Source organism: Octodon degus, unplaced genomic scaffold (assembly GCF_000260255.1).
Source record: "Octodon degus isolate 3935 unplaced genomic scaffold, OctDeg1.0 scaffold00050, whole genome shotgun sequence".
Taxonomy (NCBI): Eukaryota; Metazoa; Chordata; class Mammalia; order Rodentia; family Octodontidae; genus Octodon; species Octodon degus.
In genome coordinates, this window is record NW_004524626.1 from 11,841,521 (window position 1) to 11,867,199 (window position 25,679).

General features: G+C 55.7%; 3 protein-coding genes across 5 annotated transcripts; all 3 read right to left on the reverse strand.

Annotated features, from left to right (window-relative positions):
• Positions 1–1,000: 1,000 nt before the first annotated feature.
• Positions 1,001–2,305, reverse strand: Icam4 (intercellular adhesion molecule 4 (Landsteiner-Wiener blood group)). Of its 3 annotated transcripts, XM_004633003.2 has the most exons (3): positions 1,708–2,305; positions 1,288–1,593; positions 1,001–1,161 (listed from the first exon to the last, which is right to left on the reverse strand). In XM_004633003.2, exons 1-3 carry the CDS (start codon positions 2,294–2,296, stop codon positions 1,028–1,030), a joined length of 1,029 nt encoding a protein of 342 aa, XP_004633060.2. In that variant the 5' UTR covers positions 2,297–2,305; the 3' UTR covers positions 1,001–1,027. The 3 variants fall into 3 exon arrangements, with proteins under 3 accessions (XP_004633060.2, XP_023572921.1, XP_023572922.1); XM_023717153.1 differs by having other exon boundaries at positions 1,001–1,593; XM_023717154.1 differs by having other exon boundaries at positions 1,288–2,305.
• On the reverse strand, positions 2,287–14,085 carry Icam1 (intercellular adhesion molecule 1). Its single transcript, XM_004633004.2, has 7 exons — positions 13,866–14,085; positions 10,861–11,136; positions 6,193–6,498; positions 4,704–4,991; positions 4,234–4,479; positions 3,901–4,149; positions 2,287–3,805 (listed from the first exon to the last, which is right to left on the reverse strand). The coding sequence occupies exons 1-7, from the start codon at positions 13,912–13,914 to the stop codon at positions 3,573–3,575; spliced, it is 1,647 nt and encodes a 548-aa protein (XP_004633061.1). The 5' UTR covers positions 13,915–14,085; the 3' UTR covers positions 2,287–3,572.
• A 6,312-nt stretch (positions 14,086–20,397) lies between these two features.
• Mrpl4 (mitochondrial ribosomal protein L4) lies at positions 20,398–25,437 on the reverse strand. The gene is made up of 9 exons (XM_004633005.2): positions 25,160–25,437; positions 25,000–25,075; positions 24,776–24,926; positions 23,582–23,633; positions 22,617–22,734; positions 21,771–21,877; positions 21,581–21,690; positions 21,433–21,509; positions 20,398–20,680 (listed from the first exon to the last, which is right to left on the reverse strand). Exons 1-9 carry the CDS (start codon positions 25,214–25,216, stop codon positions 20,535–20,537), a joined length of 894 nt encoding a protein of 297 aa, XP_004633062.1. The 5' UTR covers positions 25,217–25,437; the 3' UTR covers positions 20,398–20,534.
• Positions 25,438–25,679: the final 242 nt, after the last annotated feature.

Genomic DNA, 25,679 nt, shown 5'->3' on the forward strand with positions numbered 1-25,679 from the left:
ATGAGAAGGGGGATGCCTCCTTTTACTGATCCTTCTCCTTTGGAATGTGGGGAGCTGAGGATTAATAGCCACACCCGGCCCTCCTCCTGCTCCACTCAGGCACGCGATGAAGGAGGCGGGGACCAAAGTGCCAGCGAGTCGGGAACACGTGTGCGTGCGCGCAGCCTTCACCGGCAGGCGTCTAAATTAGAGTCGGCTCGGCTCGGGGTCTGCATTTACCCAGCGTGCAGCGGGCAAGTGTCTAGACGCTGTGGAGCGCCTGCCTTGGAGCGAGTCGTGCACTCGGAGGAATGGCCTCCAGGTGCCTGGGACAGGCCTCGATTCTGCAGCCACGCGAGACCAAGAGACCAGCTGTGATCCTTTGGACCTTGCATCCGTACTCCAAGCCTTAGCGCCTACCCCCTCCTTTTGCCCACCTGCCGGGATAACTGCCAGAACGTCATCAGGACGCGAGTCTGTGACATCCCACGTGGGCCATCTGACTACTTCTTCCTCGCTGTCCCTACAAGGATACCTCACTGCTGTAGTCCCGCCCACTTGTGGTTAAGCGTAAACTGTAAGGATGCGGGGTGTTTGGGTTTTTTTCTTCACGGAGGGAGGGGTCCGCTGGAAAGACCGGGGTCCAAAGTGGAGGTGGGGTGTGAGTGGGAAAGAAAAGTTAACATCCAATCAGAGTTGCTGCGTGGTGGTGGCAGAGCCAATCAGGAACAACCATACCATAAACCCTGCCTCCCCCGGCCCAGCGCCTTCCAAGGCCCCTGCTTAGCCTATCTGCACCTCGCAGATAAAGCCAGCAAAAAGTGAAGTTTTACTGCACCGGCTGGAAATGCAGACTCTGGGCCAGTGGGCCTTGAGTGAATCGCGGTGTCCTCAAGGAGACAAGGAATTTGGAGAAAGTGGGCCAAAAAGGAGACTTAGTTTTTTTTCTTCCAAGGACCATGAGGCCAGGGGACAGAGATTGCTAGTGGGAAGCTTTATTGATCTGAGCAGTTTTTCCGAATTGCAAATTGTTCCAGCCAGTCCGCGCTCAGCCGGCAGAGCATGCCCCTCTAGGCTGGATCCCTAGCCACCTGTGCAGGGTGGCGGCCCCCACTGCTAGGAGGATCCCCACGACAGTCGCGATGGAGGTGGAGGCCAAGGCTTTGGACTCGGGGCTCCAATCTGGGAACAGGAGGTGGAGAATTAGGAACCCAGGAGACGGTCTGACGCTGGTCACTCTGGCCTGTGCCTTCCTGGAATCACCACACGTACACCTCCCAGAGTCCCCAGGATCACAGAGGTCCTTACCCAGGGGTGACAGGATGACGGGCGCCGAGCTGCTGCGCACCACCAGGCCGCCGAGATTGAGGCGTGCGTGGCAGGTCACAGGCTGCCAGAAGTCACTGGGCCTGGCGCGAAATGTGTAGGTCAGGGTCACATTGGCTAGATCTAGGCCTTTGAAGCGCTCCAGTCTTTCAAAATAGATAAGTCGGCCGCCGCGCCTCAGGCTCACCCTCAGGAAGCCCACCGGGAACAGCTGCGTCACGTGGCAGCGCAGAGTGTACCGGCCGCGCGCGAGGACCGGCTGCTCCAGGATCACGCTGCGCGGCGGCTCTAAGGCGAGAGGGGAGCCCCTAAGAAAGGGCCGCGGGCGCCCCCTAGCGGCGGCCAGTCGCCGCCGTCCTCCTCCCCTCTCCCCGCCAGGCCCGGCCCGACCGCTGCCCTCACTGTAAGCGTTGATCCTCGCGGTGGCCTGGCGCCTTTCTCCCGCGCAGGTGGCGCAGCAGCGCACGACGGAGCTCCAGGCCGTCACATTCACCAACTCGTAGGACACCCAGCCCGGCCCCGAGGTCGTGCGGCCGCGCCGCAGCTGGGTGAAAAGGCTGGGTCTGGCCGGTAGGGGGCAGCTCGTGCTGCAGTTCAGCCACACCGAGTGCCCCGGGGCCACCTCCACCAGTTCGGGGCTCAGACGCACCCTGAAGGGCTCCGAGACGCCTAAGGGCGCGGCAGGGCTGGGGCTGGGGCTTTGCGACAGCTCAGCCTGGCGCCTCCGCGCGCTCCCACCTACCGGGTAGGCGGCCGCCAGCAGAAGGGGCAGCGGCAGGAGCAGAGACTTCATGGCCGGGACCCCAAGCGGGGGCCTGGCGCCAGGGAGCCGGGCTGGCTCCGGAGATAAGGGGGCCCCGCGGCTCCGCCTCCCCAGACCCGCCCCAGAAAGGGCCAGGGGCCCCAGAAAGGGCCAGGGGCCCCGGCAAAGGATACGTGTCCTTCTCCCTTCCACCCAGAATGAGATGCGAGACACCACTGTCAACCACATATTATGTTATCTTTCTGGATGCGGCTCTTTCGTTTTCACTGAGGTGGCAGAAGGTCAGGAAAAGCCTCGGATTTGGACGGTAGCCTCAGAGTTGGTCCGGACGGCAGGCTTTTCGTGGGGGAAGGAAGTGGGAAGTTGGGGCTGCCACAGAGGTGACTAGAAAAAGCTCCTCCGGATGTGACCCCTACCCTCAGACACGTGGAGGTCGAGGCCCTGGGGTGGGGTGGGGGTGCTTTATTGGCTTCAGGTCAAGGCTTCCATTCCAGGGGATTCTGTGGCTTAACTGCCAAGGGTTGGCCCGACATTCGGGCACTGTCAGTGTAGGAAACGCTGGCAGAAATGGCTGTGGGTGGGGAGGTGGCGGTAGGGTGTTGGGGGAGGGATTAATGAGTGGATGTAGAACTCAGAGCCATGACTAGTTTATATAGTGCCTTTGTGCTCAACAGAAAAATAGAAAAAACACCCTTTGGGGAGAACACAGCTTGGCCAATACAGTGAGAAATCCTAGAGCCTCTTGATGTTTTTGCCAGGTACTTTTGTGCAGTACACAGCCTGCTCAACTGTACTGGGCAGCTCTGAATGTGTAATATCAGAGTATGCTCTGTGAGGGCAAGGATGTGTGTTTGCATCATGGGTCACTACTTTAGCCTTCTTAAAAAGGTACTCAGTAAATAGCCAATTTTTTAAAAGTTAAAAAAATAAATATGTTATTGGCAAGAGTTGAGCATAGTAAATATGTGGTAGTACCAGATCTGCCATTTTTCAGAGGAAGTGTGGGCATTCACATTTCAGTGCTGCCTATATTTGGGCCAGCACCCTCCTCCTGAGGACTGCGGGGCCTCGGCGCATCAGATGGGAGTGAGTCTCCGCATTTCCTGGCCGGTGGTCTACAAAGCCATGGGTTTGTGTCTCTGTCACTGTCCCTGTGTACAGGCCAGACTTCATCGTCTTCACAGACACCCAAGTCTCTTCGTTTGACACAGAATGTCACTATGCAGTTCAGGCTGGCCTCGAACTCACAACACTCCTCCTGCTTCGGTCTCCTGAGTGCTGGGGTGACGGGCGTGCACCACCGTGCCCAACTTCATTCTCCAGTCTTCTTTCTCCTTCTGCTCAGTCCTGTGGCTACAGGACAGGTGCACGGCCCTGTGGTCCAACACGCGCAGACATCAGGATCCCAAATGTGAGCCGTACCCTGCCTGCGGCCAGCCTCCTGTCCTCTGCCCCCCAGGGGGTGCACAGGGCTGCATGGTGCATACCCAGCACTTGGGTCAGTTCAGCACTGCTGCTGCTGCTGTTGCTGCGGCAGTGGGCTGGCACCGAGGTCTGGGGCGGACTCAGGAAGGTGTGGTTTGGGCTTCAATAGCAAAGCCTCGGCCGCCTTTTGCAGCTTATATTTCCTGATCTTCCGCTGACGGTTATACAAGTATGTGGCTGCGACAACGCTCACGAGAACCAAGATGGCCACCAGCACAATGATAAGGACATGATGAGTGTTGCCCTGGTTGTCTGTGGGGGGACATGGGGCGGGGCGTGAGGATGGAGCAGAGCTCACTGCCCGCGGTCCCCACCCAGCCCCACACACTGGTCACACTGGTACTCACAGAGAACTGTCACCAGCACCTCCCGGCTGGCCTCCCCTCGGGGACTCACGGCCCGGCACACGTAAGTGCCCTCGTGTTCCCGCTTCACAGATCTCAGGCTCCCGATGGGAAGCGACGTGTTGTCGCTCTTACGATAACACTGGAGCTGGGGCCGTGGGTTCCCTCGGGCCTGGCATCTCAGAATCTGCTGGGACCCCTCTGGCCAGGTCCAGCTCCCTGGACAGTCACTGTCGTTTAGTTGGGGGCCATCTGAGAAACAGGAGGAGGGGATAGTGGTCAGGGCAGAGGCTGGGGGCCCAGAGCTCAGGGCTCAGCGTCAGCGATGCCACTCACACAGGACGGTGAGCTGCTGGGTCTGGTTCTTGAACAGCACTTGCCCGGCCACCTCCAGAGCGGCAGAACAAAAGAAGCTGCGGTTGTTATCCTTAGCACGGGCGTTCAGTAGCAAGTGGGACGGTGATTCGGCTGGGGCACCACTCAGTGTCACGATGGCTCCAGGGCAAGCTTCACAATTCACCATCACCAGATCCCCTTCCGAGACCACGCTTGCGTTCAAGGTTAAGACCGGTTCTGGAAAGCCTGGGGGCGGGGCATATCTGCGGTTGGTCCCGCCCCAGTCCCCGCCCACACGCCCCACCCGTCCATAGGCCACCTGTGCCTCTTTAAGGGTGCTGGGATTACAGGTATGCGCCACACCCAGCGCTTGTAGATAGGTTCTCTCAGCTCTGGAAAGCTCGGGAACGAGCCTGCCCCTAACAAAGACCACGCCTGGAAAACCATGCCCATCAACCACTGGGTCTTACTGTAGACAGTCAGGTTCCTCCATGACTCGCGACTCCGGTTGCCCAGCAGGATGGCACACACAAGCTGCTGGTCGCCTTCCTCCTGGGCGGTCACCTCCAGAGGGGCTGAGGCGGACAGGGAGTCATCGCGGTACGTGACTGTGGTGTTCAGCTTGTGGTCCCCCAGTGCCAGGTGGACCTTGGCCTCCAGGGCCGGAAACAGCCCATCCAGAGAGCAGGTGACCAGCTGGCGGGTGCCAGCCTCCAGGGCCTCAGGGAGGACAAATTCCGGGGCAGTTTCTGGCAGGACTGGGGAGAAAATTCCGGGGCATGAACACAGAGGAAGGGACTTTCCGTGACATGTCCCACCTGGAACATTCTCTTCCAATGAGACTCTGGTTTGAGTCATCCTTACCTTTTAAATTTTTATTTATTTATTTATTTATTTGTGTGTGTGTGTGTATGTGTGTATGGCCAGCTCAGCCCACCAGGGGGCGGGGCTGGCTGGCATGTGGTGCTGGGGGATTGAACCGCGGTCCTTCTGCTTTTTTTTTTTTTTTTTTTTTTTTTTAACATTTATTGTGTGTGTGTGTGTGTGTGTGTGTGTGTGGCCAGCTCAGCCCACCAGGGGGCGCGGCTGGCTGGTGCTGGGGGACTGAACCGGGGTCCCTGTGCTTTGCCAAGCTTGTTCCAAGTAGGTGCTTTAGACCACTGAGCCATCTCTCCAGCCCCCCCCCCCCCCCGCTTTGTTAAGCTTGTTCTAAGTAGGTGCTTTAGACCACTGAGCCATCTCACCAGCCCCTTACCTTTTAACTTTTAATTATTTTATTTATTTATTTTTGGCAGAGGTACTGGGGATTGAACCCAGAGCATTCACACCGAGCTCTATCCCCAGGCTTTTTATTATTATTTAAATTGTGTGTGTGTGTGTGTGTGTGTGTGTGTGTGTGTGTATTTAGTACAGGGCTTCCAGGGGGTCCTTTCACTATGTAGATCAGACTCCTAGTGATCCTCCTGTTTTCAGCCTCCCAAGTGCTGGGATTACAGGCGCACCACCATGCCCAGTCTCAATCCTCATGTGTCCTGGGGCAGGGACGGCGCAGCATGCAGTAGATCAAACCCCGGCTGCTGCGCTTACTGCCTAAGCAGGCGCTGTAGTCTGCTGAGCTATGTGGCTGGCCCTAATTTTAAATTTTTTGAGACAAGGTCTTGCTAAAGTGCCTAGGATGGGGTTGCACATAGACCCTCCTGCCTCAGCAGCTCAGCATGCTGGGATTACAGGTGGCACCAACACCCTGGTGTACCTCTGTCTTAAGTCACCTTTAGCCAGGGCCAGTGTCTTCTTGGAATGGAAGATCCTGTGGCCTTGAGCACCCCCATCCCAAGCATACTCCTTTTTTGATACCAGTGACGTTCTTTCCTGAGTCTGCTGTCTCCATCAACACCACCTTCTTAGCCCCCTATAGCAGGAGACCCTGCTTCCCATGTGCCCGGTCCCCCAGTTCCTCACCGAAAGTCCGGAGCTGCCTGGAGGCCGAAGTGTTCAGGAAGAGCTCTAGGCCTTCGGAGCGCAGATCCAGCTCCGTGCGACATGAAAAGTTGGCGCCGTGGTCGTCCCTGCCCACCCGCACGGTGGCCGTGACCTCCGCGAGCCCCCCGACCACCGGCTGCCGGCTGAGCTCCTCCTGGCCCCGGAGCAGCACAGCCGTGAGCCGGCGCCGGGGCGCCCCACCCGCCACGAGGCAGCGCAGGGTGAGGTTCTCGCCTACAGGCTGCCAGGGCGGCAGGGGGCTCAGCTCCACCCGGTCCGGGAAGCCTGCGGAGACACGGGAGACAGGGAATGTCCTTTAAGTTGGATGGCACTTGTAGCTGCACACAGGCTGCACTTCTACACGGTCCCCACCAACAGGCCCAGCCACCTGAGCAGGAATGGCAAGAACTTTGGGGAAAACCGCACAAGTGGTGTGAAGAGCGCAGATCATTTTTGATTCGTGGTAGCAGTGGCTGAGAAGTGGGAAAGAACCTCAAAGCCTGTCCCAGGCACCTGCTCAAAGGAGCAGCGAACAGCAGCCCAGCTGGCTTGAAGGAAAACCCCTGGTGGGCTTGGGGTGCAGCTCTGTGGTGAGCACTTGCCTGGCATGTTGGGGGCTCTGGTTGCCTCTTGGCACCACAAAAAATAAGCAAAATAAGATGACTGCTGTTCCTTCTCAGCCTTATTTTCTCCTTTTTTTTTTCCCCCTCTCCTTTTTGAGACAGGGACTTACTATGCAAGCCAGGACAGCCTTGAGCTAGCTCACTTTGTAGCCCAGGCTGGTCCTGAACTCACAAAGATCCTCCTGTCTCAGCCTCCGAGTGCTAGATTATGGGAGTGTGAGCTACCATGCCCAGCTATGTTTTCTCTATTTTTGATAGTTCATGTTTTTAGACTGTGTGTTCCAGGCTGGACTTGAACTCACTGTGTAGCCCAGGCTGGCTAGGAACTCTTGGTGATCCTCCTGCTTCAGCCTCCTGCATGCTAGAATTGTAGGTGTGCACTGTCATGCCCAGTTTATCAGGAGCCTAATTTGGAAAAGTTTTTTTTTTGGGGGGGGGGCAGAACCAGGGATTCAACTCAGGTCCTTGTGCTTGCCAGGCAAGAGCTTATTCTACTGAGCTATCTCCCCAGTCCCCAAAACACTTTATTTTTGAAAAATTGCATCTTTTCACGGTGCTGGTCCTGAAGCCTAGGGCCTCACCATGCTAGGTTAGTGGCCTCTGGGCCACACTCCAGCTTCCAGAGTCTGAGTTTCAGCAAAAGAAATAACGGAGTGTGCCACAGGATTCCTTCTCTATCAACAATGGAAAAATGAAACTGAGTATCTCTTGACGACAGGACAAACAGGCTTTATTTTGCCAGGCCACGACCCCATTCTGCAGCAGGGAACAGAATTCCAAGCTCTTCTAATTCTGCTAAACTGCTGCCCAGGTTGGACCTGAACTCGCCATCCTCCTGCTCAGCTCCCGAGGCTGGGATTACAGGCAAGGACCGCCACACCCAGATTTCAATTTTTTTGTTTTTTTGTGCTTTGAAGAAATTTGGGCCCTTGCGTGTGAGAGTTCCCAGACCCCAAAGGGGTGAGTTTTTTGATGTGTAATTCACATCTCAGTAAAACTTAAAGAAAAACAACAACCGCGAAAAGGCTGAGAAACCCCAGCAGCCCAGCTGGTAGCTCTAAGCACCTCTGCAAATCCACCTTGCACAACACAAGGCCCCTCAAACCCCAACCTTTAAATGAAGCCCAGCTGCAGGCTGGCCCAGCCTCCTCCTCCAGGATGGGGGTAGGGTGGGGCGGAGAGTGCTCTGCCCCCATCTTTGTCCCTCGCCCACTCTTCACATGCCTATGCCCCCCTCGCGTGGGAGGGGGGCAGCTGAGCGGCTGGGCGAGGTCCATGTCCACCAGGTCCCCGGCTTCCTGGAAGTTCAGGAGCTGCTTGTGCTGCGCAGATCCCCGGCCTGCGCAAACCCCTGCGCGGCCTAACTATTACTCCGAAGAGGGAAGGCCCAGCCCCTAACCCCCAGCCTCCCCAGCCTGTGGACCTACAGCTCCTCCAGCCCCCTGTCAGGTAACTTCCGACTGCAAACTTTTCCTTAAGGCATTTTCTCCACCCAGAATATCCATCATCACCAACTCCTACACATACCTCAAGGCCTACCTCATGGTCACCTTCCCCATAAATTATATCTCTAACCTTTCTGGAAAAGGCTCAGCTACCTTTATACCAAGCGTGGGGCAAGACCCGTGGGCACCTCCTCCCACCCCAGGTTACTGTGGGCCAGCCATCTGCTCCATGTCACAGAGGGAGAAACTAAGGCCTGTGGGCAGTAAGACCAAATAAATAAATAAATAAATAAATAAATAAATAAATAAATGATTTTTTTTAAAAAAAAGAAATGCTCTCCCTGTTCTCTCCTGAGCCTGTGGGTTTCCTCCTCTCAGACAAGTAATCCTTTCTTTTCTTCTCTCACTTTTCTTTCCTTTGAATGGGGGTCTCACTGTGTTCCCCAGGTTGGTCCTCCAACCAGGGCTCAAGGGATCCCCCTGCTTCAGCCTCCTGAGTAGCGGAAACTACAAGGACTATCTGGGAATTCAAGGAATAGCTGGGAGTAAAGGAATTAGCTGGGACTACTAGTAACATTTGTACCTAGCCTATTGTCACTTCTAGAGTTTTCTTTCAGAGCTTGTCATTTTGAGAGAGGGTCTGGCTACGCAGTTCAGGCTGGTCTTGAGCTCATTTTGTAGCCCGGACTGGTCTCTGGAACTCGCAATGGTCCTCCTGCCTCAGCCTCCTGAGTGCTGGGATTACAGGTGTGCACCCCCACATCTGGCTAAGGGATTTTTTTGGTTTTTTAGACAGGGTCTCACTATGTAATTCAGGCTTGTCTTGAACTTGCTGTATAGTCCAGACTGGGCTTGAATTTACTGCGATCCTCTTGACTCGGCCTCCAGAACACTGGGATGGCAGGCGTGCGCCACCGCTCCTGGCCAGGCCCTGGAGTGCAGAAGGGCAGCCTCCCGGCCTTTGGCACCTGCTGACACAGACGTGGCATACTTCTCATGTTCCGCATACTTTCCTTTCTTTGAAGTCCCAGCACACCTCAGCAGCCGCCCTTTTCTCCCCCAAACTGCCTCATTCCTCCGATGGGCAGCTGGGCCTTTATCTGCCCCACTCCTTCAGAAGAGGCTCCCGGCTGGCTGCAGCGTAGACCACGGTGTAGCTCCGTGGTGGGGCACTTGCCCAGCATGCACAAGGCCCAGTGCAGCTACATAAATAAAATAGAGACCAGCTCCTCTTCAGTTCCCTTGGGGGAAGGATCCATGACTGGATTTTTATGTCACAAGACACCTGCACGTGTCACTCAGAGAACAATATAGCTGTTACCAAGTCTCTTCATTATTGCCAATATGTTAAAAATGTCACCTTGGGGGCTGGGGAGATAGCTCAGTAGAATAAGCACTTGCCTGGCAAGTGCAGGGTGCTGACTTCGATGCCACATACCACAAAAATGAAAAAAGAAAATGTCATCTCGGGGCCAGTTTTAAATTGGCTTTTTTGGCTAGCAAAATAACTCAGCAGACTAAGCGCCTGCTTAGGCAAGCTCAGGGACCAGGGCTCAATCCCCAGCACCTCAAGCTGTGCCAGCCCCACCCCAGAGTGCGATGAGTTAGCCAAGTCCAGGCACGGTGACACACACCTGTACTCCCAGCTCTGGGAAGGCTGAAAACAGGAGGGTCACTACAGAGTCTAAGCTGCCTGTGAGATCCTGTACCAAATACATAATAAACAAATAAATAGGCTTTAAAAAATTTTTGGTTTTAAAAAATAATAAATTGCAAGTTTTTCATTTTTCTGGTGCTGGGGGCAGGCCCATGGGTGCTCTACCATGGAGCTACATTCCTAGCCCTACAGTTTTCTTTTTTTTTTTTTTTTTAATTTTTATTTATTTGAGAGAGAGAGAGAGAGAGAGAGAGAGAGAGAGAGAGAGAGGTGTGTGCGTGTGGCCAGCTCAGCACACCAAGGGGCGGGGCTGGCTGGCATGTGGTACTGGGGGATTGAACCGCGGTCCCTGATGCTTTGCTAAGCTTGTTCTAAGTAGGTGCTTTAGACCACTGAGCCATCTCTCCAGCCCCCAGTTTTCTTTCTTTTCTTATTCATTTATTTAGGGACAGGGTCTCCTTATACATTTTTTTTTAAATTTTTTTCCATTTATTTATTTATTGTGTGTGTGTGTGTATGTGTGTGTGGCCAGCTCAGCCCACCACGGGGCGGGGCTGGCTGGCATGTGGTGCTGGGGGATCGAACCGCGGTCCCTGTGCTTTGCCAAGCTTGTTCCAAGTAGGTGCTTTAGACCACTGAGCCATCTCACCAGCCCTCTCCTTATACATTTTGTCCAGGCTGGATTTGAACTTCCTACATAGCCCAGGCTGGCCTCGAACTCTCATCGATCCTCCTGCCTCAGCCTCCTGAGTGCTGGGATTACAGGTGACACCCAGTGCATCTTTCTTTTTGGATCCAGGGCTGTGATCCACGTTAAAGGAGATGCCCAGGCCAGGGTGGAGTGTGGAGCTGGCATGAACGAGGCCTGTATTCCACCAACCCACCCGTTTCTGGGGACCAGCACCCCGCCCAGGCCACTCACTGTACACGGTGAGGGAGACGGACGCCGTCCCTTGCTCCTTAGAAGGACAGAACAGGAAGCACATCGGTGAGCCGTCTTCCGGAACTTGCAGTTCAAATAGCTTCCAGTTGATTCCGCTGTCTACTACCACTTTGGGAAAGTGAGTCTCCAGGCCGTGTTTTGAGCCTTGACTCTGTGGGTCACAGCCGGAGAAGCTGCAGTTCAGCAGGATGAAGCCTCCACGGGGCACGGTGGCTTCCTTGGGGAACACAGACACCTTCAGGTCATCTGCCACGGCTGGGAGGGAAGCGAGAGGAGAGGAGGCGTGGGTGAGTTGAACTGGCAACAGTGCAGGGCGGCGAGCGGTCCTGGCACAGGGCCTGGACCCAGGCACATGGCCCACAGCGTGGCAGCCGGAAGCCTCCACATGCCAACAGATAATCAATAACAAATGCGAGGAGGCTTGAGAACACAAAACAGGACGAACCCAGGGCCACTGTATGGAGTTCCATCTCCAGCCCTTTTTATTTTTTATTTTCAGACAGGGTCTTGTTAAGTTGACCAAGCTGGGCTCAAATTTTCAGTATTTCTGCCTCAGCCTCCTGGAAAGCTGAAATGCCACATGTGGGCAGCCCTGCCCAGCTCCCTGGGGACAGATCTGAGCAGAGCTATGAGTGACAGGAGAGGGCTGCTGATGGAGAACAAAAGGTTCCTGGAAGAGGCGGGAAAGTGGGAAAGTCCTCAAGCAGGGTGACTGGGCGAGGAGAGTGAGTAATAGAAAGTCATGAAGAAAACAAGTCACTAAGCTCCTAAGGGCGCCAGTGGGCAGCTCTGCCAAGGTGAGGTTCCTCAGCATGCAAAAATCATACAAAGATGGTGGGGAGATGGATCAGTGGAATAAGCACTTCCCTGGCAATGCAAGGGCCTGAGTTCAATCCCCGGTTCTGAGAGAAAAAAAAAAAAAAAAGTATACAAAGTGTGTTCTGTATTCTAAGGGCGATGAGGGACCCTGGAAGAACCTTAGCAATCAGATTTTTTTTTTTAATGCATTTGGTACAGGGTCTACAGGGACTACAGGGCCTCACTTTGTACATCGGACTCATAGTGATCCTCCTGTTTTCAGCCTCTCACGTGCTGGGATTACGGGCATGCACCACCACGCCCAGTCTCAGTTGCTGCCCGATGTGCTCTGACTAAGTAGGCGTTTAGTCCACTAAGCTATCTGGCCAGCCCTACAGTTGGATTTTTGTTGTTTGTTTTTTGGGTTTTTTTTTTGACACAGGGTGTCACTATGTAGTGCAAGCTGGCCTGAAACTCACTCTGTAGCTCAGTGCCCTTCTCTTTGCCAGAAGGCAGGGATGATGCGGGAGTCAGGCTGGTTCTCTACACCGAAGGCCCACTGCTTTCCCTTTTTTTTTGGCGGAACCGGGGATTGAACTCAGATCCTTGCGTTTGCCAGTCAAGCGCTTATCCCACTGAGTCATCTCCCCAGCCCCTGCTTTCCCTTTCTAGGGCTCAAGTTCCCCATCTGTAAGGGAAACAGTACAGCCCCCCAACCTCCTGGTAACACCACAGACAAGAGGAAGATTATTAGAGGCCAGGGAGATGGCTCAGTGGACTAAGTGCTTGCCTGGCAAGCGCAGGGACCTGAGTTCAATCCCCAGTACCAAAAATAAAAATAAAAAATAAATAAACTACATTTACAGATTATTAGAAAATAGCAAGAAGAAGGAGGAAGAAGAGAGGAGGAGGAGGAGGAATACATTTATTACATTAAATCTCAGACTCTATTGCCTCCCCAGTCTAAAAAAAAAAAAAAATTGATAACCAGGTGTGGTGGCACAGGTCTGTAATCCCGACATTTGGGAGGTTGGAACAGGACGGTTGCTGTGAGTTTGAGACCAGCCTGGGGGATACAAAGCGAGCACAAAGCCAGCCCGAACTGCATAGTGAGACCCTGTCTCCAAAAAAAAAAAAAAAAATTTTAATTTTGAGTCAAAGCATGGGAGGCTGAGGCAGGAAGATGAGTTGAGCCTGGGAATTTGAGACCAGCCTGAGCAACATAGCAAGGTGCTGGCCTCTTAACAGTACTGCTACTTTTTAAAAAACTACCAAGAGGGGCCGGGGAGATGGCTCAGTGGAACAGTGGAATAAGCGCTTCCCTGGCAAGCACAAGGGCCTGAGTTCAATCCCTGGTTCTGCCAAACTACCAAGAAAACTATTCAGCCACCTCTCCTTCCACAAAAATTCCAATCCTCAGCTTAGCTGTGGGAAGTGATCTGTGATCCCGGTGGCCAGGAGTTCCCTGTGTGTAATTCTGGAATTATTCCCATTTCACAGAGGGGAAACTCTGCCCCCCTGTTCCCCAGCTGGCAGGCTCTTCTGGGAGGGCAGAGTTGGGGACACTGGGACGGCCCAGTTCTCAGCTTTCAGCCCCTGATGAAGTTTGTGGAATTCCCCAGAGCAGAAGCAGCTCGGACTTCCCCAGGAGCAAGGAAGAGGAACAGAATACCTGTGGCCAGGGCCGTTCCTCAATCGGGCCGTTCCTCAGTCCTCAAATGCGCCCCAGGTTGGGACAGATTCCCATACCGACCCACCTCTCCTGGGGCCAGGCACTGTGTTTGACACCACAACACAAAACCTTCTGGCGGCCACCATAACGCTCCCCCTTTTACAAAGGAAGAAACTCAGGCGCCCCCTCCCAAAGTGCCTTCTATAACCCACCGAGGCCACCTCAGAGGCAGCGGGTGCCTTTCAACCCGTGGCCCTAGTCTCATCTTCTGAACAGCTGTCTGTTGCAGGAGCTTAATCCCAGCATTCAGGAGGCTGAGGCAGGAAGACTGTCCGAGTTCGTGGCCAGCCTGGTCTCTAAAGTGAGGCTCTATTTCCAAAAAGCCCAAAAGAACAAACCAGAACAAATATCTGAACTTCTGCCTAAGCATGAATGTCCCCATGAACCCGGGCGCAGCCTCGATCCAGGGAGGTGGTCCGACGGAGATGCCCACCGCCCTGGGACTCCGACTCACTTGGTAGGACGACGCCCAGCAAGGCGAGCAGCACGGGCAGCGGAGCCATCGCTAGCGGATCACGGGCGGCGGCGGTGGCGGCTCAGGCTCGGCGCAAGTGGGGCGCAGCGCTCGCGCCGCCCTTATACCCGCTGGCCAGGGGCCGAGGGGGCGGCGCTGCCGCTTTCCCGGAAACCTCGTGTCTTCCCCTCCGGAATGGGGATTGGCATTTCCGCATGGACTGAGGGTCTCCGCTGAGCGGGGTGGTCCTGCCTCGCTGGCCCGGGCGCCCCGGAATTTCCCAGCTGAAGCAGCGGGGAGCGGTGGCGGGAGGAGGAGGACCGGGGACTGCTCCGGGCCACCAGAGGTCTCCTTCTCTGGCTGGGTGACGTGATTCACCGTTTACTCTGCCCACTGAGCAGTCGAGTAGTCACCAACTCCGTTCTGCGTAAGGATAAACTGAGGCTCTCAGTGGCAAAGGGATCGGAACCCAAGTCTTCCGGTTTTGGTTTTAGACGCAGTGTCACGCTATGTAGCCCAGCCTGACCTCGAACTTGTCGCGATCCTCCTGCTTCAGCCTCCCAGGTGCTGGGATGGCAGGTGTGCGCCACCTCTCCCGCGCAAACTCAAGTCATGACTCCTCAGTCCTGCAAGTCTCTCTGGCTGAGTGCAGCAGCCCCTTGCGGGAGGGGAGCCCAGGGTCTCTTTCGGGGAGCCCTCCATTGAAAGTGCCCCTCCCCCAAGGGGCCTGTTCACACCCGGGTGACACAGAGGCTTCCAGGGAAGCGCGCCCCGGATGGGAAGGTGCCGCGACCTCTCGCCGCCGAGGCAATCTGCGCTTCCACGCTCCCCTCCCCCGCACCCTGCTTCCCCTTTCGGTCTGGGCTACGGGGGCGTCGTCATGGCCCCCGAAAAGGGAAGGAAGCAGTGGTCCTGACGCGGGAGCTGGCTGCTGCTCCTTGGCCGGGTGAGTCAGCGCCTCAGCCCGGACGGCGGAGCGGTGCGGGCACGCGGGAGCCCTTGCGTTCCGCGGGAAACTGAGGCAGCTCCTAGGCTCCGAGGGGGGCGCTGAGGGAATGGGCTCCAGCCACTGCACTAGGACGACCTGCGGCGGTGTGACCCCGGGACCCCGCTTCCGCCCGAGGAGGCCGGGCAACGCTGGGTCTCAGCGTCGCCCGAGCCTTCCTGTTGTGGGACGCCCAAGGGTCGCCATGGAGACCGAGGCCGCGGAGGTCGCGCTGCAGAACAGGAAGGGAGCGGGCGGAATGCATGGTCCCCTCCCCAGGACGCGGCCCGATCCCCCGCGTCCGCAGACCGTGTCCCGCTCCGCCCCACCCCGGGCGCTCCTAGGAATTTCCACGGGATTCTTTTGTCTTGGAGGGGCTGCGACAGTGGATCCCGCTCCGGAACCGCCTGGGAAAAGTTACACCGTGAGATCAGGGCTGTCGTTTGCACCCTCGAGGCTCTGGGAAAATCCCGTGCACCGGTGGGTGATTTTCAAGCGGGTTTTTCTGCACTGACCTCGCCGGGTCCTGTGATCACCGCAGGAGGTGCACGCTTGGCGAGAGCCCCCTCGCGGCACAAGTGCCACTCTCCACTCATGGCTCATTGCTTACTGGGGGCCAGATGCCTTTCGAGGTGCTGGGGACACAGCAATGAAAGGTAGTCGGGAGCTATGGTCCAAGCCTGTAACCTCTTAGGCTGAGACCATCCCGGGCAACTTAGGGAAACTTTGTCTCAAAATTTTAAAAGGTCTGGGGATATAGCTCAGTGGTACAGCATTTGGCCAGTATGAACAACATGTGTCAGGTGGTCCACTCTGGAATCCCAGCAATTGGGAAGCTGAGGCAGGAAAATCTCTTCAAGTTCAAAATCAGCCTGGACGGCAAAATGAGACCCTGTCTAAATAAACGAAAATAAAAGGGGAAAAAAAACCCAAAACAACAGAGTACTGTGTGAACAATGGGCTGACTTCCATCTCCAGATAAGTAAAGAAAGCATTAGTCAAAAAAAAAAAAAAAAAAAAAGCATTAGTGGTAAAGGAGAGAAAAATAAGGCAGGAAAGAGAACACAAACTACAAGAGTTAACACATTTTTGGAGTATTCTGGAAAGACTTAGAAAGTGAAATTGAAGCCAGGCACCTGTATCCCAGTCATTGGTGGTGCACACCTGTCATCCCAGTGCTTGGGAGGCTGAGGTAGGAGGATCCCCACAAGTGTGAGGCCAGCCTGTGCTACACAGTGGGACCATGTCTCAAAAAATCAAAACAAAAAGAAAAGCAAAAGCAGTGAGCGGGCCAGGGTGATGACTCAGTGGAATAAACGCTTCCCTGGCAAGTGCAAGGGCCTGAGTTCAATCCCTGGTTCTGCAAAAAAATAAAAATAAAAAAAGCAGTATGCAGGAACAGAAAGCATCATGGTGGCATGAAGGCCCCGGACACGACAGATGCAAAGGCCCTGTAGCAGGTCATGCTGAGAGCCACAGAAGGTTCTGAGACCCAAGTGAGTACAGGCATCTGCTGGCACCTGCACGAGGAGCTGCAGCTTGGAGCCCAGCAAGCCATGGCGGGGCCTGGGCGTTGGTGCCCAAAGCGGAGGGGGGGGGGATGGGAGTGGCGCAGAGTCCAGGGCAGCTCCCGTGGGAGGGGTGGCCTGGTACAGACTTCGGCTCGTTCTGCATCTCTCTGAGGAAAGTGGAAGCAGATGTCCAGCCCTTGCTGCTGCCTTCAGGAAGGGTACGACTTCCTCCCAAATGCCAGGCAGTTTCCCACATGCCTGGGATGGGCACAGGCAGCCCAAGCCTTTGGAGGGCTGTCAAACTCTGAGCACTGTTCCTCAGTCCCCGGAAGCTTTCCCCTCACTCCCAACATGGCCCAATCCTCCTTTCTTCTTATTCATTCATTTATTTATTTTTTCTGAGACAAGTCTCACCACTTAGCCCAGCTGGTTGCCAACTCCCAGCGATCCTCCTGCCTCAGCCTCCCCAGTGCTAGGATGACAGGCATGCACCACCAGTCCACGCTGTGTCTGTTCCTCCTCTCCTGTCCCAAGATAAAACCCCCAGAAAACTTCCCAGAACCCCCACCCCATCCTGCTGTATCCTGGACCACGCCCGATCACCCAGACACTTGTCCTAACAGTCTTATTACATAAACTCAGAAATTTGTTACTTCCGACTTCCGGTCATTGTCACCTCCAGAAGGGCGAGGACCTGGTCACTCCTGCACCAGTGACCAGCCCTGATAGGTTCTGCATTAACCAACTACAGACAGCATTTTTTTTTTTAAATTGAGCTTGTTTTCAAGCTGCTGTTTGTCCCCTGACCTTGAGGATTCTGAGGTCCTGATTGAACACGCAGAGGCTTTTCCAGGATGGTGACTAGTTCCATGGCGTTTGCATTGTATGAGCTATGAAAAGCCATGTACAGACAACTGAAGACCTATGAAAGGTTGTGCAAGGGCTCTAAGTAAACACAAAGGGCTTTAGGGAGTACTAGGGATTGAACCCAGTGCCTCTGCGCTCAGCTACATTTGCAGGTTTTTATTCCTTTTATTCTTAAAAGTTGGTATCTTATTAAGTCACTAAGTTGTTCAGGCTGGCTTTGACCTCGTGACCCTCCTACTTCAGCCTCCTGAGTGCTGGGATGACAGATATGTGCCAGCACACCGGGATCATTATTTTGAAATAGGGCCTCACTACGATGCCCAGGCTGGCTCTGAGTCTCTGGGCTCGAGCAGCCCTCCAGGGTGCTAGGACTCAGCCCACGCCAGTGCATGGAGCCACGTCCCAGGGACTCCAAAGGCGCTGCGCGGTAGCCCCTTCCCAGCTAGATCTGCCTGAGAGCTTCCAGTGTGACAGGTTCTGACAACTTCCCTGTTGCCCTTGGGTCCCTCCATATTCTCATTTATTTATTTAGTGTGGCCAGCTCAGCCTGTTCTTGGGGCTGGCATGGATGTGGTTCTGGGGAGCAAACCGTGGTCCCTGCATTTTGCTTAAACTTACCTAAGCAGGCGCTTTAGACCTATGAACTATCTTGCCAGCCCGTTTTTTTTTTTTTTTTTTTTTTTTTTTTTCAGAACTGGGAATTGAACTCAGGCCCTTGCACTTGCCAGGGAAGCGCTTATTTTACTGAGCCATCTCCCTGGCCCCTAGACCCTATCTTAGAAATATAATTTATATCTCCCTGGCCCCCCTTTCTTTTAATGTATTTAGTACAAGGTCTACAGGGTCTCACTGCGTAGATCAGACTCTTAGTGATTCTCCTGTTTTCAGCCTCCCAAGCACTGGGATTACAGGCGAACGCCACCATGCCCAGTCTCAGTCACCATCTCAGTGTGCCCCGGGGTGGGGCTGGCACAGCACGAGGGGGATCGAACCCTGGCCGCTGCGCTCTGCCTAAGCAGGTTCTTTAGTTTACTGAGCTATCTGGCTTGCTCTTGTTTTTGTTTTTTGAGATGATCTCACTGTAACCAGGCTGGCCTCAAACTCACAACGATCCTCCTGCCTCAGCCTCCCAAGTGCTGCGATTACAGTTGTGCACCACTGTACTTGGTTCCCTCAAGGTTCTGATGCAAGTGGAAGCACATTCCTGCATCCAGCTGCAACTCTCAGGGTGACTGGCTGAGTTTGCTCTGGACAATAGGCACCCTGCCTGGGTTGCAGTGTCGCCCCCATATGGCCAGCCAGAGGCACAACAGCCACGCAGATAAACGCTTGCCCTAATGCACACTGGCCAGCCTCCCAACACTGATTTTTTGAGACAGGATCCTGCTATGTAGACCAGGCCAGCCTCAAACTCTTGGCAATCCTCCTGCCTCAGCCTTCCGAGTGCTGGGATCCCAGGCATGTGCCACCACGTTTGGCACAGGAACACTCTAAAACAGTTCCTTGGCATTTGCGCCCAGAAAGCTGAATGACACATCCTTGATGTTTGCAACAAGGCAACCAGCAAAGGACAGGGCCGGGCCCATGGCCACCTGGCTGGGCCTAGCAGCTCACCCGGAGGCAGTTCGGCCAGTCTTCTTGCTTGTGCATTTACTTAATGAGAAAACGCTTCCCTTTGTTGCCTGAGTGGCCCTCATCTCCCGGGTGTAAGCGATTCGGCTGCCTCTGCCTCCCGCCTAGCTGGGACTATAGATAGGCCCCATGCACCACATCCATTTTTTTTATTGTTTATTTTTATTTATTTATTTGTATTTAGTACAGGGTCTACAGTCTACAGGGTCTCCCTACACAGATAGACTTCTGTTTTAGCCTCCCAAGAGCTGGGATTACAGGCGTGCACCACCATGCTCAGTCTTAATCACCATCTCAGTGCTCTGGGGGTGGGGCCGGCAAGAGACGCCGGGGATGGAACCCCAGTCCCTGCACTCTGCCTAAGCAGGCGCTTTGGTCCACTGAGCTATCTGGCCGGACCCACATCCATTTCTTTAATGAAATTGGATGTTATTTTATAACCTGGTGTCACGATAGCATTAATTCAAGCCAGACATGGTGGTGCGCACCTGTAATCCCAGTGCTTGGGAGTCTGAGGCAGGAGGACCACCACAAATTCAAGGCTTGCCTAAGCTACACAGGACTATAGCAAGGCTGTTTGAAGAAACCAAAACATTCAAGTCCCACTTGGGCAGTTTAGCAAGACCCTGGCTCAACAAACAAAGCAAAACAAACAGGTCTGGGGACGTAGCTCTGTGCAAAAGGTCCCAAGGTCAGTCCTCAGGACTGCCAAAAACAATTCAGGAGGGAAGTAACCCGTGCAGACTCAGGAGCTGGGATCGTACCTGGCATGGTGGCACACACCTAGAATCCGAATGTTCTGAGAGGCGGAGGCAGGAGGATTGCAAAGTAGAACCCAGCCTGGGAAGCTTACGAAGAGGTCCTGCCTCAGAATAAAAAGGACTGGGAGTATAGCTCCCTGCGCAGGCCCTGGGCTCAATCCCTCACCACAATATTGAGAATTTGGGGCCCCAGGGTGCGGCTCAATGTTAGTATTTGCCTAGCACCCACGAAGCTCTGTGCCCAACAGCCTCCATTCTCCACGGGGGGGTGGGGGGGGCTGCAGAGGCCTGGCTTCCTGACACCCCGCTTGGAGCAGCTGTGGGGAACCCTCGGGCTCATGTGCTGAGTCTACCCCTAGGATTGAGTCTGAGCTTCCAGGCTGGCGGCCACAAGTACCACTGCACCAACTTGTGTTCTTGACCCCTGTGAAGCCAGACTTAGTTTTAGCCAGGCATGATAGCACAGACGTGTAAGCCCAACACTATGGGAGGCTGAGGCAGGAGGGCTACCGGCCTGGGCTACAAAGTGCGTTCAAGGCCAGCCTGAACTGCACTTCCAGACCCTGTCTCAAAATACACAAATACACAGAGCCAGGCTTGTCTGTAACCCCAGCACTCAGGAGGCTGAGGCAGGAGGATTGCTGCAAGTTTGAGGCTAGCTGGGCTAAAAAGTGTGCTCAAGGCCAGCCTGAATGGCACTTTGAGGCCCTGTCTCAAAAAGACCAAAACAAACAAACAAAAACCAACAACAACAAAACATAAGTCCATGTAATTACTTAAAATAAAATAAAAATTTATTTTAAACACAACCAGGGAGAGCCAGGGCGGCTCTCATTGGGCTGAGGCCTGCACAGCCAACCTTGGTGGCGCAGAGTCCAGCTGATGGCCGCCTGCAGGGAGGCGAAGCCGCAGGTCAGGGGAGGTCGCGGTAGGGCAGGCGGAGGGGGTAGAGCGGCGAGTAGCGCGATTCCTGCCAGAGCAGCTTCTCCTCCAGGAAGGCGACGGTGGGCAGCGTGAGGACCAGGCTGCGGTGCTTGAGCATGCTGTGCACGTTCAGGCCTGGCGGGCAAGCCTGGGGTCACCCTGAGCTGCGCCGCCACCCCTGAGGCTGGGGCTCCTCAGGGCACCCCACGACCTGCTGCCAGCGGTAACCCAGAAGCCTGGCTCCACCTCCACCTTTGCTGCCTGCCTTGAAGAGCCTGGCAGCCAGGTGTGGTGGCCCACGCCTGTCACCCCAGCACTCGGGAGGCTGAGGCAGGAGTGCTGTGCTGAGCTTTACTGTGAACGCCTCCAAACACAAAAGCCCCCGCCAAGAGGCTGCTCCCAGCTCTCCGGGGTCTGCCCTGAACCTAGCTACGACTCCTACCTTGCACACAGCGAGAAGGCCCCGGAACACATGGATAGTGTGGGAGGGGAAAGAGAGGAGGGGACAGGCAGGTCACGGCCCTGGAGGGCAGGGACAAGGCTGGGCTCAGAATCCGGGGAGCATGGCGCCCCCTGGAGGCTGCAAACGGGAACAGACTTGGCCAGGTGGAACCTGAAAGGCCACCAGTGGGGTAAGCACCCAACCGTCATCTGGTCAGAGAACGTGGCTGTTCACTGCTCAAAGCCATTCCACCACAAGTGACAGACACAGGTGAGTTGAGACTGGGTTTTTCTATGTTGGCCCCGACTGGCTGCAAGCTTGGGACCCTTCTGACCGAGACTAAATGCAGCCGCGCAGCCGGGCTCCGAGGCACGCCCGGAGCCAACCACGGCTAGGGCAGGCGGAGGCATGCCTGCACTCCGGGGTGGGCTTGGCCTGTGCTCACCGACAGCTGGGATCAGGTTGATGGTCTTGAGCCTGCTGGCAGCCTCCACGACGTTGTGCGGCATCTCCTCGTGCGTCCTGCGCCACAGGAGCATGAGCCCTGCCGCAGAGCCGCACCCCCCGCCCCGCCCGCCCGCCCGGGCGCTCACAGGTCCACAAGCAGCACGGAGTCGCCCCAGCGGCGGTATCGGGCCAGCTCCATCAGGTACTGGGGGTCTGCGGTGGGCAGCTCCAAGGAGTCTACGATGTGCAGGCCGTCCTGGGGACGCGATGGCCCTGAGTCCGGCAGTGCCCCACCCACCAGCCCTCAGCGCCTGGGCTGAGCAGCTGGCACCTTACCTGCGCCAGCTTCACCGTCAGGGCCACCTTGAGCCCCAGCGCGCGCACCTTCATGGGCAGCATGTAGTAGTAGCTGGTGGGGCCCCGTGGGCCGTGTGCGATGCCCCCTGTGGGGGTAGAGAGGTGAGGTGTGCGGGTCTCAGAAAGGGACAGAGAAAGGAGGCCGGCCAGGGGACAAGCTGGGAGCTCTGATTTCCTCTCTCTAGGTCTGTTTCCCCGACTGTTAACCCTGCGATCTGATGGTTCCTAATTTGCAGACAAGGCCCTGGGGATGGAAGCCAGGGCCTTCACACCTGGCTCCAACCCCATCCTGGTCTTTACAATCTTACTTTGAGACAGGGTCTCCTTAAGTCGCTAAGTTGTTCAGGCTGGACCTGAACTTGCGATCCTCCTGCCTCAGCCTCTTGAACACCTGGGATGACACACATGTGCCCTACGTGTAGGTTAAGACTTCCAGGGCTGGGGGAGACAGGCACTGGACACAAGCTGTCAGGGACTTAGCAGTTGGGAGAGCGTGTGGTCAGGCTAGACAGGGCTTGCCAGCTCTCAGAAGGCATCAGGGTGGCACCAAAAGTCTCTGTCTTGGTGAGATGGCTCAGTGGTCTAAAGCACCTACTTAGAACAAACTAAGCTAAGCAAAGCACAGGGACCGCAATTCAATCCCCAGCACATGCCAGCCCGCCCCGCCCCCTAGTGGGCTGAACTGGCCACACACACACAAAATAACATACATACATACATACATACATACATACATAAAAAGTCTCTGTCTTCTAGGCAGCAGGTCAGATATGTGTGCAGAAACAAGAAACAGCCGGCACCAAGCCACCCACTGCGCGCACTCACCGCCTCGCCAGATCGGGGAGCGGATGCTGCCGTGCCGTGCCCGCCCGCCACCTTTCTGTGGCCAGGGCTTCCGGCCACCACCTCGCACCTCAGCCCTCGTCTTGGTCTTGGCATAGCTCTGTGGGCAAGGGGAGGCTCAGGTGCAGGAGGCGACAGCACCTCAGACACAGGGACTGTGGGGAAGGCAAGGCTGGATGGGATGCCAGGCTGGTGGCTTCAGGGCCAGGGTAATGGGAAGCAGGGGCTGGGCAGGCAGGGAACAGATGCTCTAGACTTCAGGGGTGGGGGCCTGAAGGCAGGGACTCTAAGAAAGGCTTCTGTTTCAGTGGCACTGGACGTTGAGCCCACGATCTCCACACTGAGCGACAGACATTCCAACCTCTTCAGACAGGATGTCACTAATTTGCCCGGGCTGGAGTCCAACTCACAATTCTCCTGCCTCAGCCTCCCAAAGTGCTGGGGTTACAGGTGCGCACCACCCCCAGCTTAATAAAGGATCCTTCTGCGTTCTTGGCATAGACCCCAAGCTCGACACGCTGGTCCCCCCCACCTCTGTGGCCCGGGCAGCTCCTTCTTTTACACATTGCATGTTTGTCCCACTGTCACCACTAGAGCCCCGGTAAACTGCTCGGCTTCTACACGGAGGCCCGGGGTCCCTTTCTGTGGGACAACCGCCCATCACTGCACATGTACAGCCCAGGCTGCCTGACTGGTGTCCCCTTTGCCACCAAATGGTGAACTCCATGGGGCCAGGGTCCACTCTGTCCCACCGAGGCTGAGTCCTCTCCAAGCACAGAGCCCAGAGTGGTTGGTGCTCAGGAGAAGCCTGAAGACTGAGCCATCGTGCACAGATCCAAGCAGAGAGGAGGCTGGGCTGGCATTCCAGAAAGCAAACCCAAGACTGCCCCGGCCTCAGGCCTGCGAGTCCGGAGGAAGCCGCTGCACCCAACCCCCTCCACACTCACGATTCTCTTGAAGTTCTTCTGCCAGATGGCCACCTGGTGCAGGACATCCAGCCTGGCGGGAGGGGGAGGGAGACAAAAGAAGCCAGTCCACTTCACACCCTCCCACACTGCCAGTCACGGAGGGCCCTGCCTATAACCTCAGCACTCTGCAAGGCTGGGGCAAGAGGATCACATATTTGAGTCCTGCCTGGGGAACTTACTGATTTCCTGATTTGAGCCCTGCTTGGGGAACTTACTGATTTCCTGACTCAAAATTAAACAAAGGGCTGGCAAGATAACTCAGTGGACTAAGCGCCTGCTTTGGCAAGTGCAGGGACCAGGATCTGATCCCTAGGACTGGCTCTTCCCACCTGGGAGTGGTGCTACAGGCCCGTAATACCAGCGCTGGGGAGGCTAAAAACAGGAGGCTCACTATGAGTCTGCTGCATCGTGAGACCCTGTACCAAATATATAAATTTTTAAAAAGGAGGGGGTGGGGCCGGGAAGATGGCTCAGTAGAATAAGCGCGCAAGGGCCTGAGTTCAGTCCCTGGTTCCACAAAAAAAAAAAAAAAAAAAAAAAAAAAAAAAAAAGAGGGGGTAGGGTATAGTTCTGGGCAAAGGCCCAGGGTTCAACCCCCAGTACCCAAAACAAAAACAAAACCTGCACACAGCTCCTCACCCACTGAAGGAAAATCCAGCCATGCTCCCCTCAACCTCCGGGGATCTATATAATTTGCTCTTTTTTCTCTTTTTTTTGAGGAGGGGTACCGGGGATTGAACTCAGGACCTTGCGCTCGCCAGGCAAGCTCTCATTCTACTGAGCTATGTCCCTGGCCAAATTTGCTCTTTTCTGACCTCATCTCGAAAGCCCTCCAGCCCAGCTGGCCTCTCAAGAGATGGCGCCCAGCCCCTGGGCCTTTGCACTTGCTGACCCCTGCCTGAAATCTTGTCCTGGCCTTCTCAGCCATGCAAACCACCTCTGAGAAGAGTTCCCTTGCTACGGGATGGGCCCAGACTGAACTCGAACTTGAGGCGATCCTCCTGCCTCAGCCTCCCCAGTGCTGGGATGTCAGACGCACGTGACCACCACTTGAGCTCCATAGTCCCCTTTGGCAGGTGGGTGCACAGGGTGCAAGAGTAGGCGCCCAGACCACGCCGATTCCTGAGCTCGTGCTCCCTCTCCCTTTCCAGCAGCCATCACAGCCCCGCTCACCGGGGCGCCGTGGCAAACACGTCAGGGTGCAGCTCCGCCAGGCCCACGCGCTCCTGCTCGTAACCCCGCAGGGACTCGACCCAGGCCTGCACCGGGCGCCGGGGAGCCGGGACCGGGAGTTCGCATCGGCGCAGCACAGGCTCCTGGACACCTGCAGCAAGGGCGAGGTCGGGGTCAGGACCGAGGGTCACACCCCCGCCAGGTGAACCCGGTGGGCTGCTCACCAGCGCTCGGCTCCGGCTCCGGCTCGGGCTCCGACTTCACTGGCCGCGCTGCCTCTTCCGTCAGCGAGCTCAGACCCTGCAAGCGGTAGCAGAGCATGAGACACGACCCCGAACTCGTCACCCTTTGTGCTCCGACCCTGTCTCCAGCCCTCGGCCTCACCCTGCAGCCCAAAGGCCGAAGCCAGGCCCGCGTTCCCGCTCGGACTAACTGCAGCATCGCTACACCGCCAGTCCCCTCGCCAGGGAGGTCTAGGCTCCCTCTGGAGGCGAGCGGCGCTTCGTTATGACGCCACACGGGCGACGCGCCCGCCCCTCTCGGATTCAGCTCTGGGAAGTGTGGGGGGGTGTTAGCGCAACCTCTAAGTGAAGCCTGTGCGCCCTTACATCTGTCTCTGAACTAAGCCCCAGACCCTGTGAGTTACTCGCGACTTCAGAGTTTTCTCCGACACTTGAGAACCCAACCCTAAACAGGCTCTCTCCTGCGGGTCTTATCTTCTCGGGCCCGCCCCCAAGAAGAGGAACATGGAATACAGCCAATCAAACTTCTCAAGGTCAAAAGCACGCTCCAGAATCAGCCAATGAGCATTAAACTTGGGTGAGTGACCTGCCTGTAGCTGAACACAGCCAATAACTTTTGCCATTAGTCCCGCCCTGAGACCCGCCCCCCCAAACGTCAAGAT

Bases quoted from the DNA above. Each gene is read 5' to 3' on its own strand.
- Icam1 (XM_004633004.2), bottom strand. From the start codon at position 13,914: ATGGCTCCGCTGCCCGTGCTGCTCGCCTTGCTGGGCGTCGTCCTACCA. The intron at 11,137-13,865 runs GTGAGTCGGAGT...CTTCCCTCCCAG, and splicing joins GCTGGGCGTCGTCCTACCAA to CCGTGGCAGATGACCTGAAG. The intron at 4,992-6,192 runs GTGAGGAACTGG...TTTTCTCCCCAG, and splicing joins CAGGCAGCTCCGGACTTTCG to TCCTGCCAGAAACTGCCCCG.
- Icam4 (XM_023717153.1), bottom strand. From the start codon at position 2,296: ATGTGGTTGACAGTGGTGTCTCGCATCTCATTCTGGGTGGAAGGGAGA. The intron at 1,594-1,707 runs GTGAGGGCAGCG...CTCTCGCCTTAG, and splicing joins CGCGAGGATCAACGCTTACA to AGCCGCCGCGCAGCGTGATC.
- Mrpl4 (XM_004633005.2), bottom strand. From the start codon at position 25,216: ATGCTGCAGTTAGTCCGAGCGGGAACGCGGGCCTGGCTTCGGCCTTTG. The intron at 24,927-24,999 runs GTGAGCAGCCCA...CCCTTGCTGCAG, and splicing joins GGAGCCGGAGCCGAGCGCTG to GTGTCCAGGAGCCTGTGCTG. The intron at 21,878-22,616 runs GTGAGTGCGCGC...CTACCCCCACAG, and splicing joins CTCCCCGATCTGGCGAGGCG to GGGGCATCGCACACGGCCCA.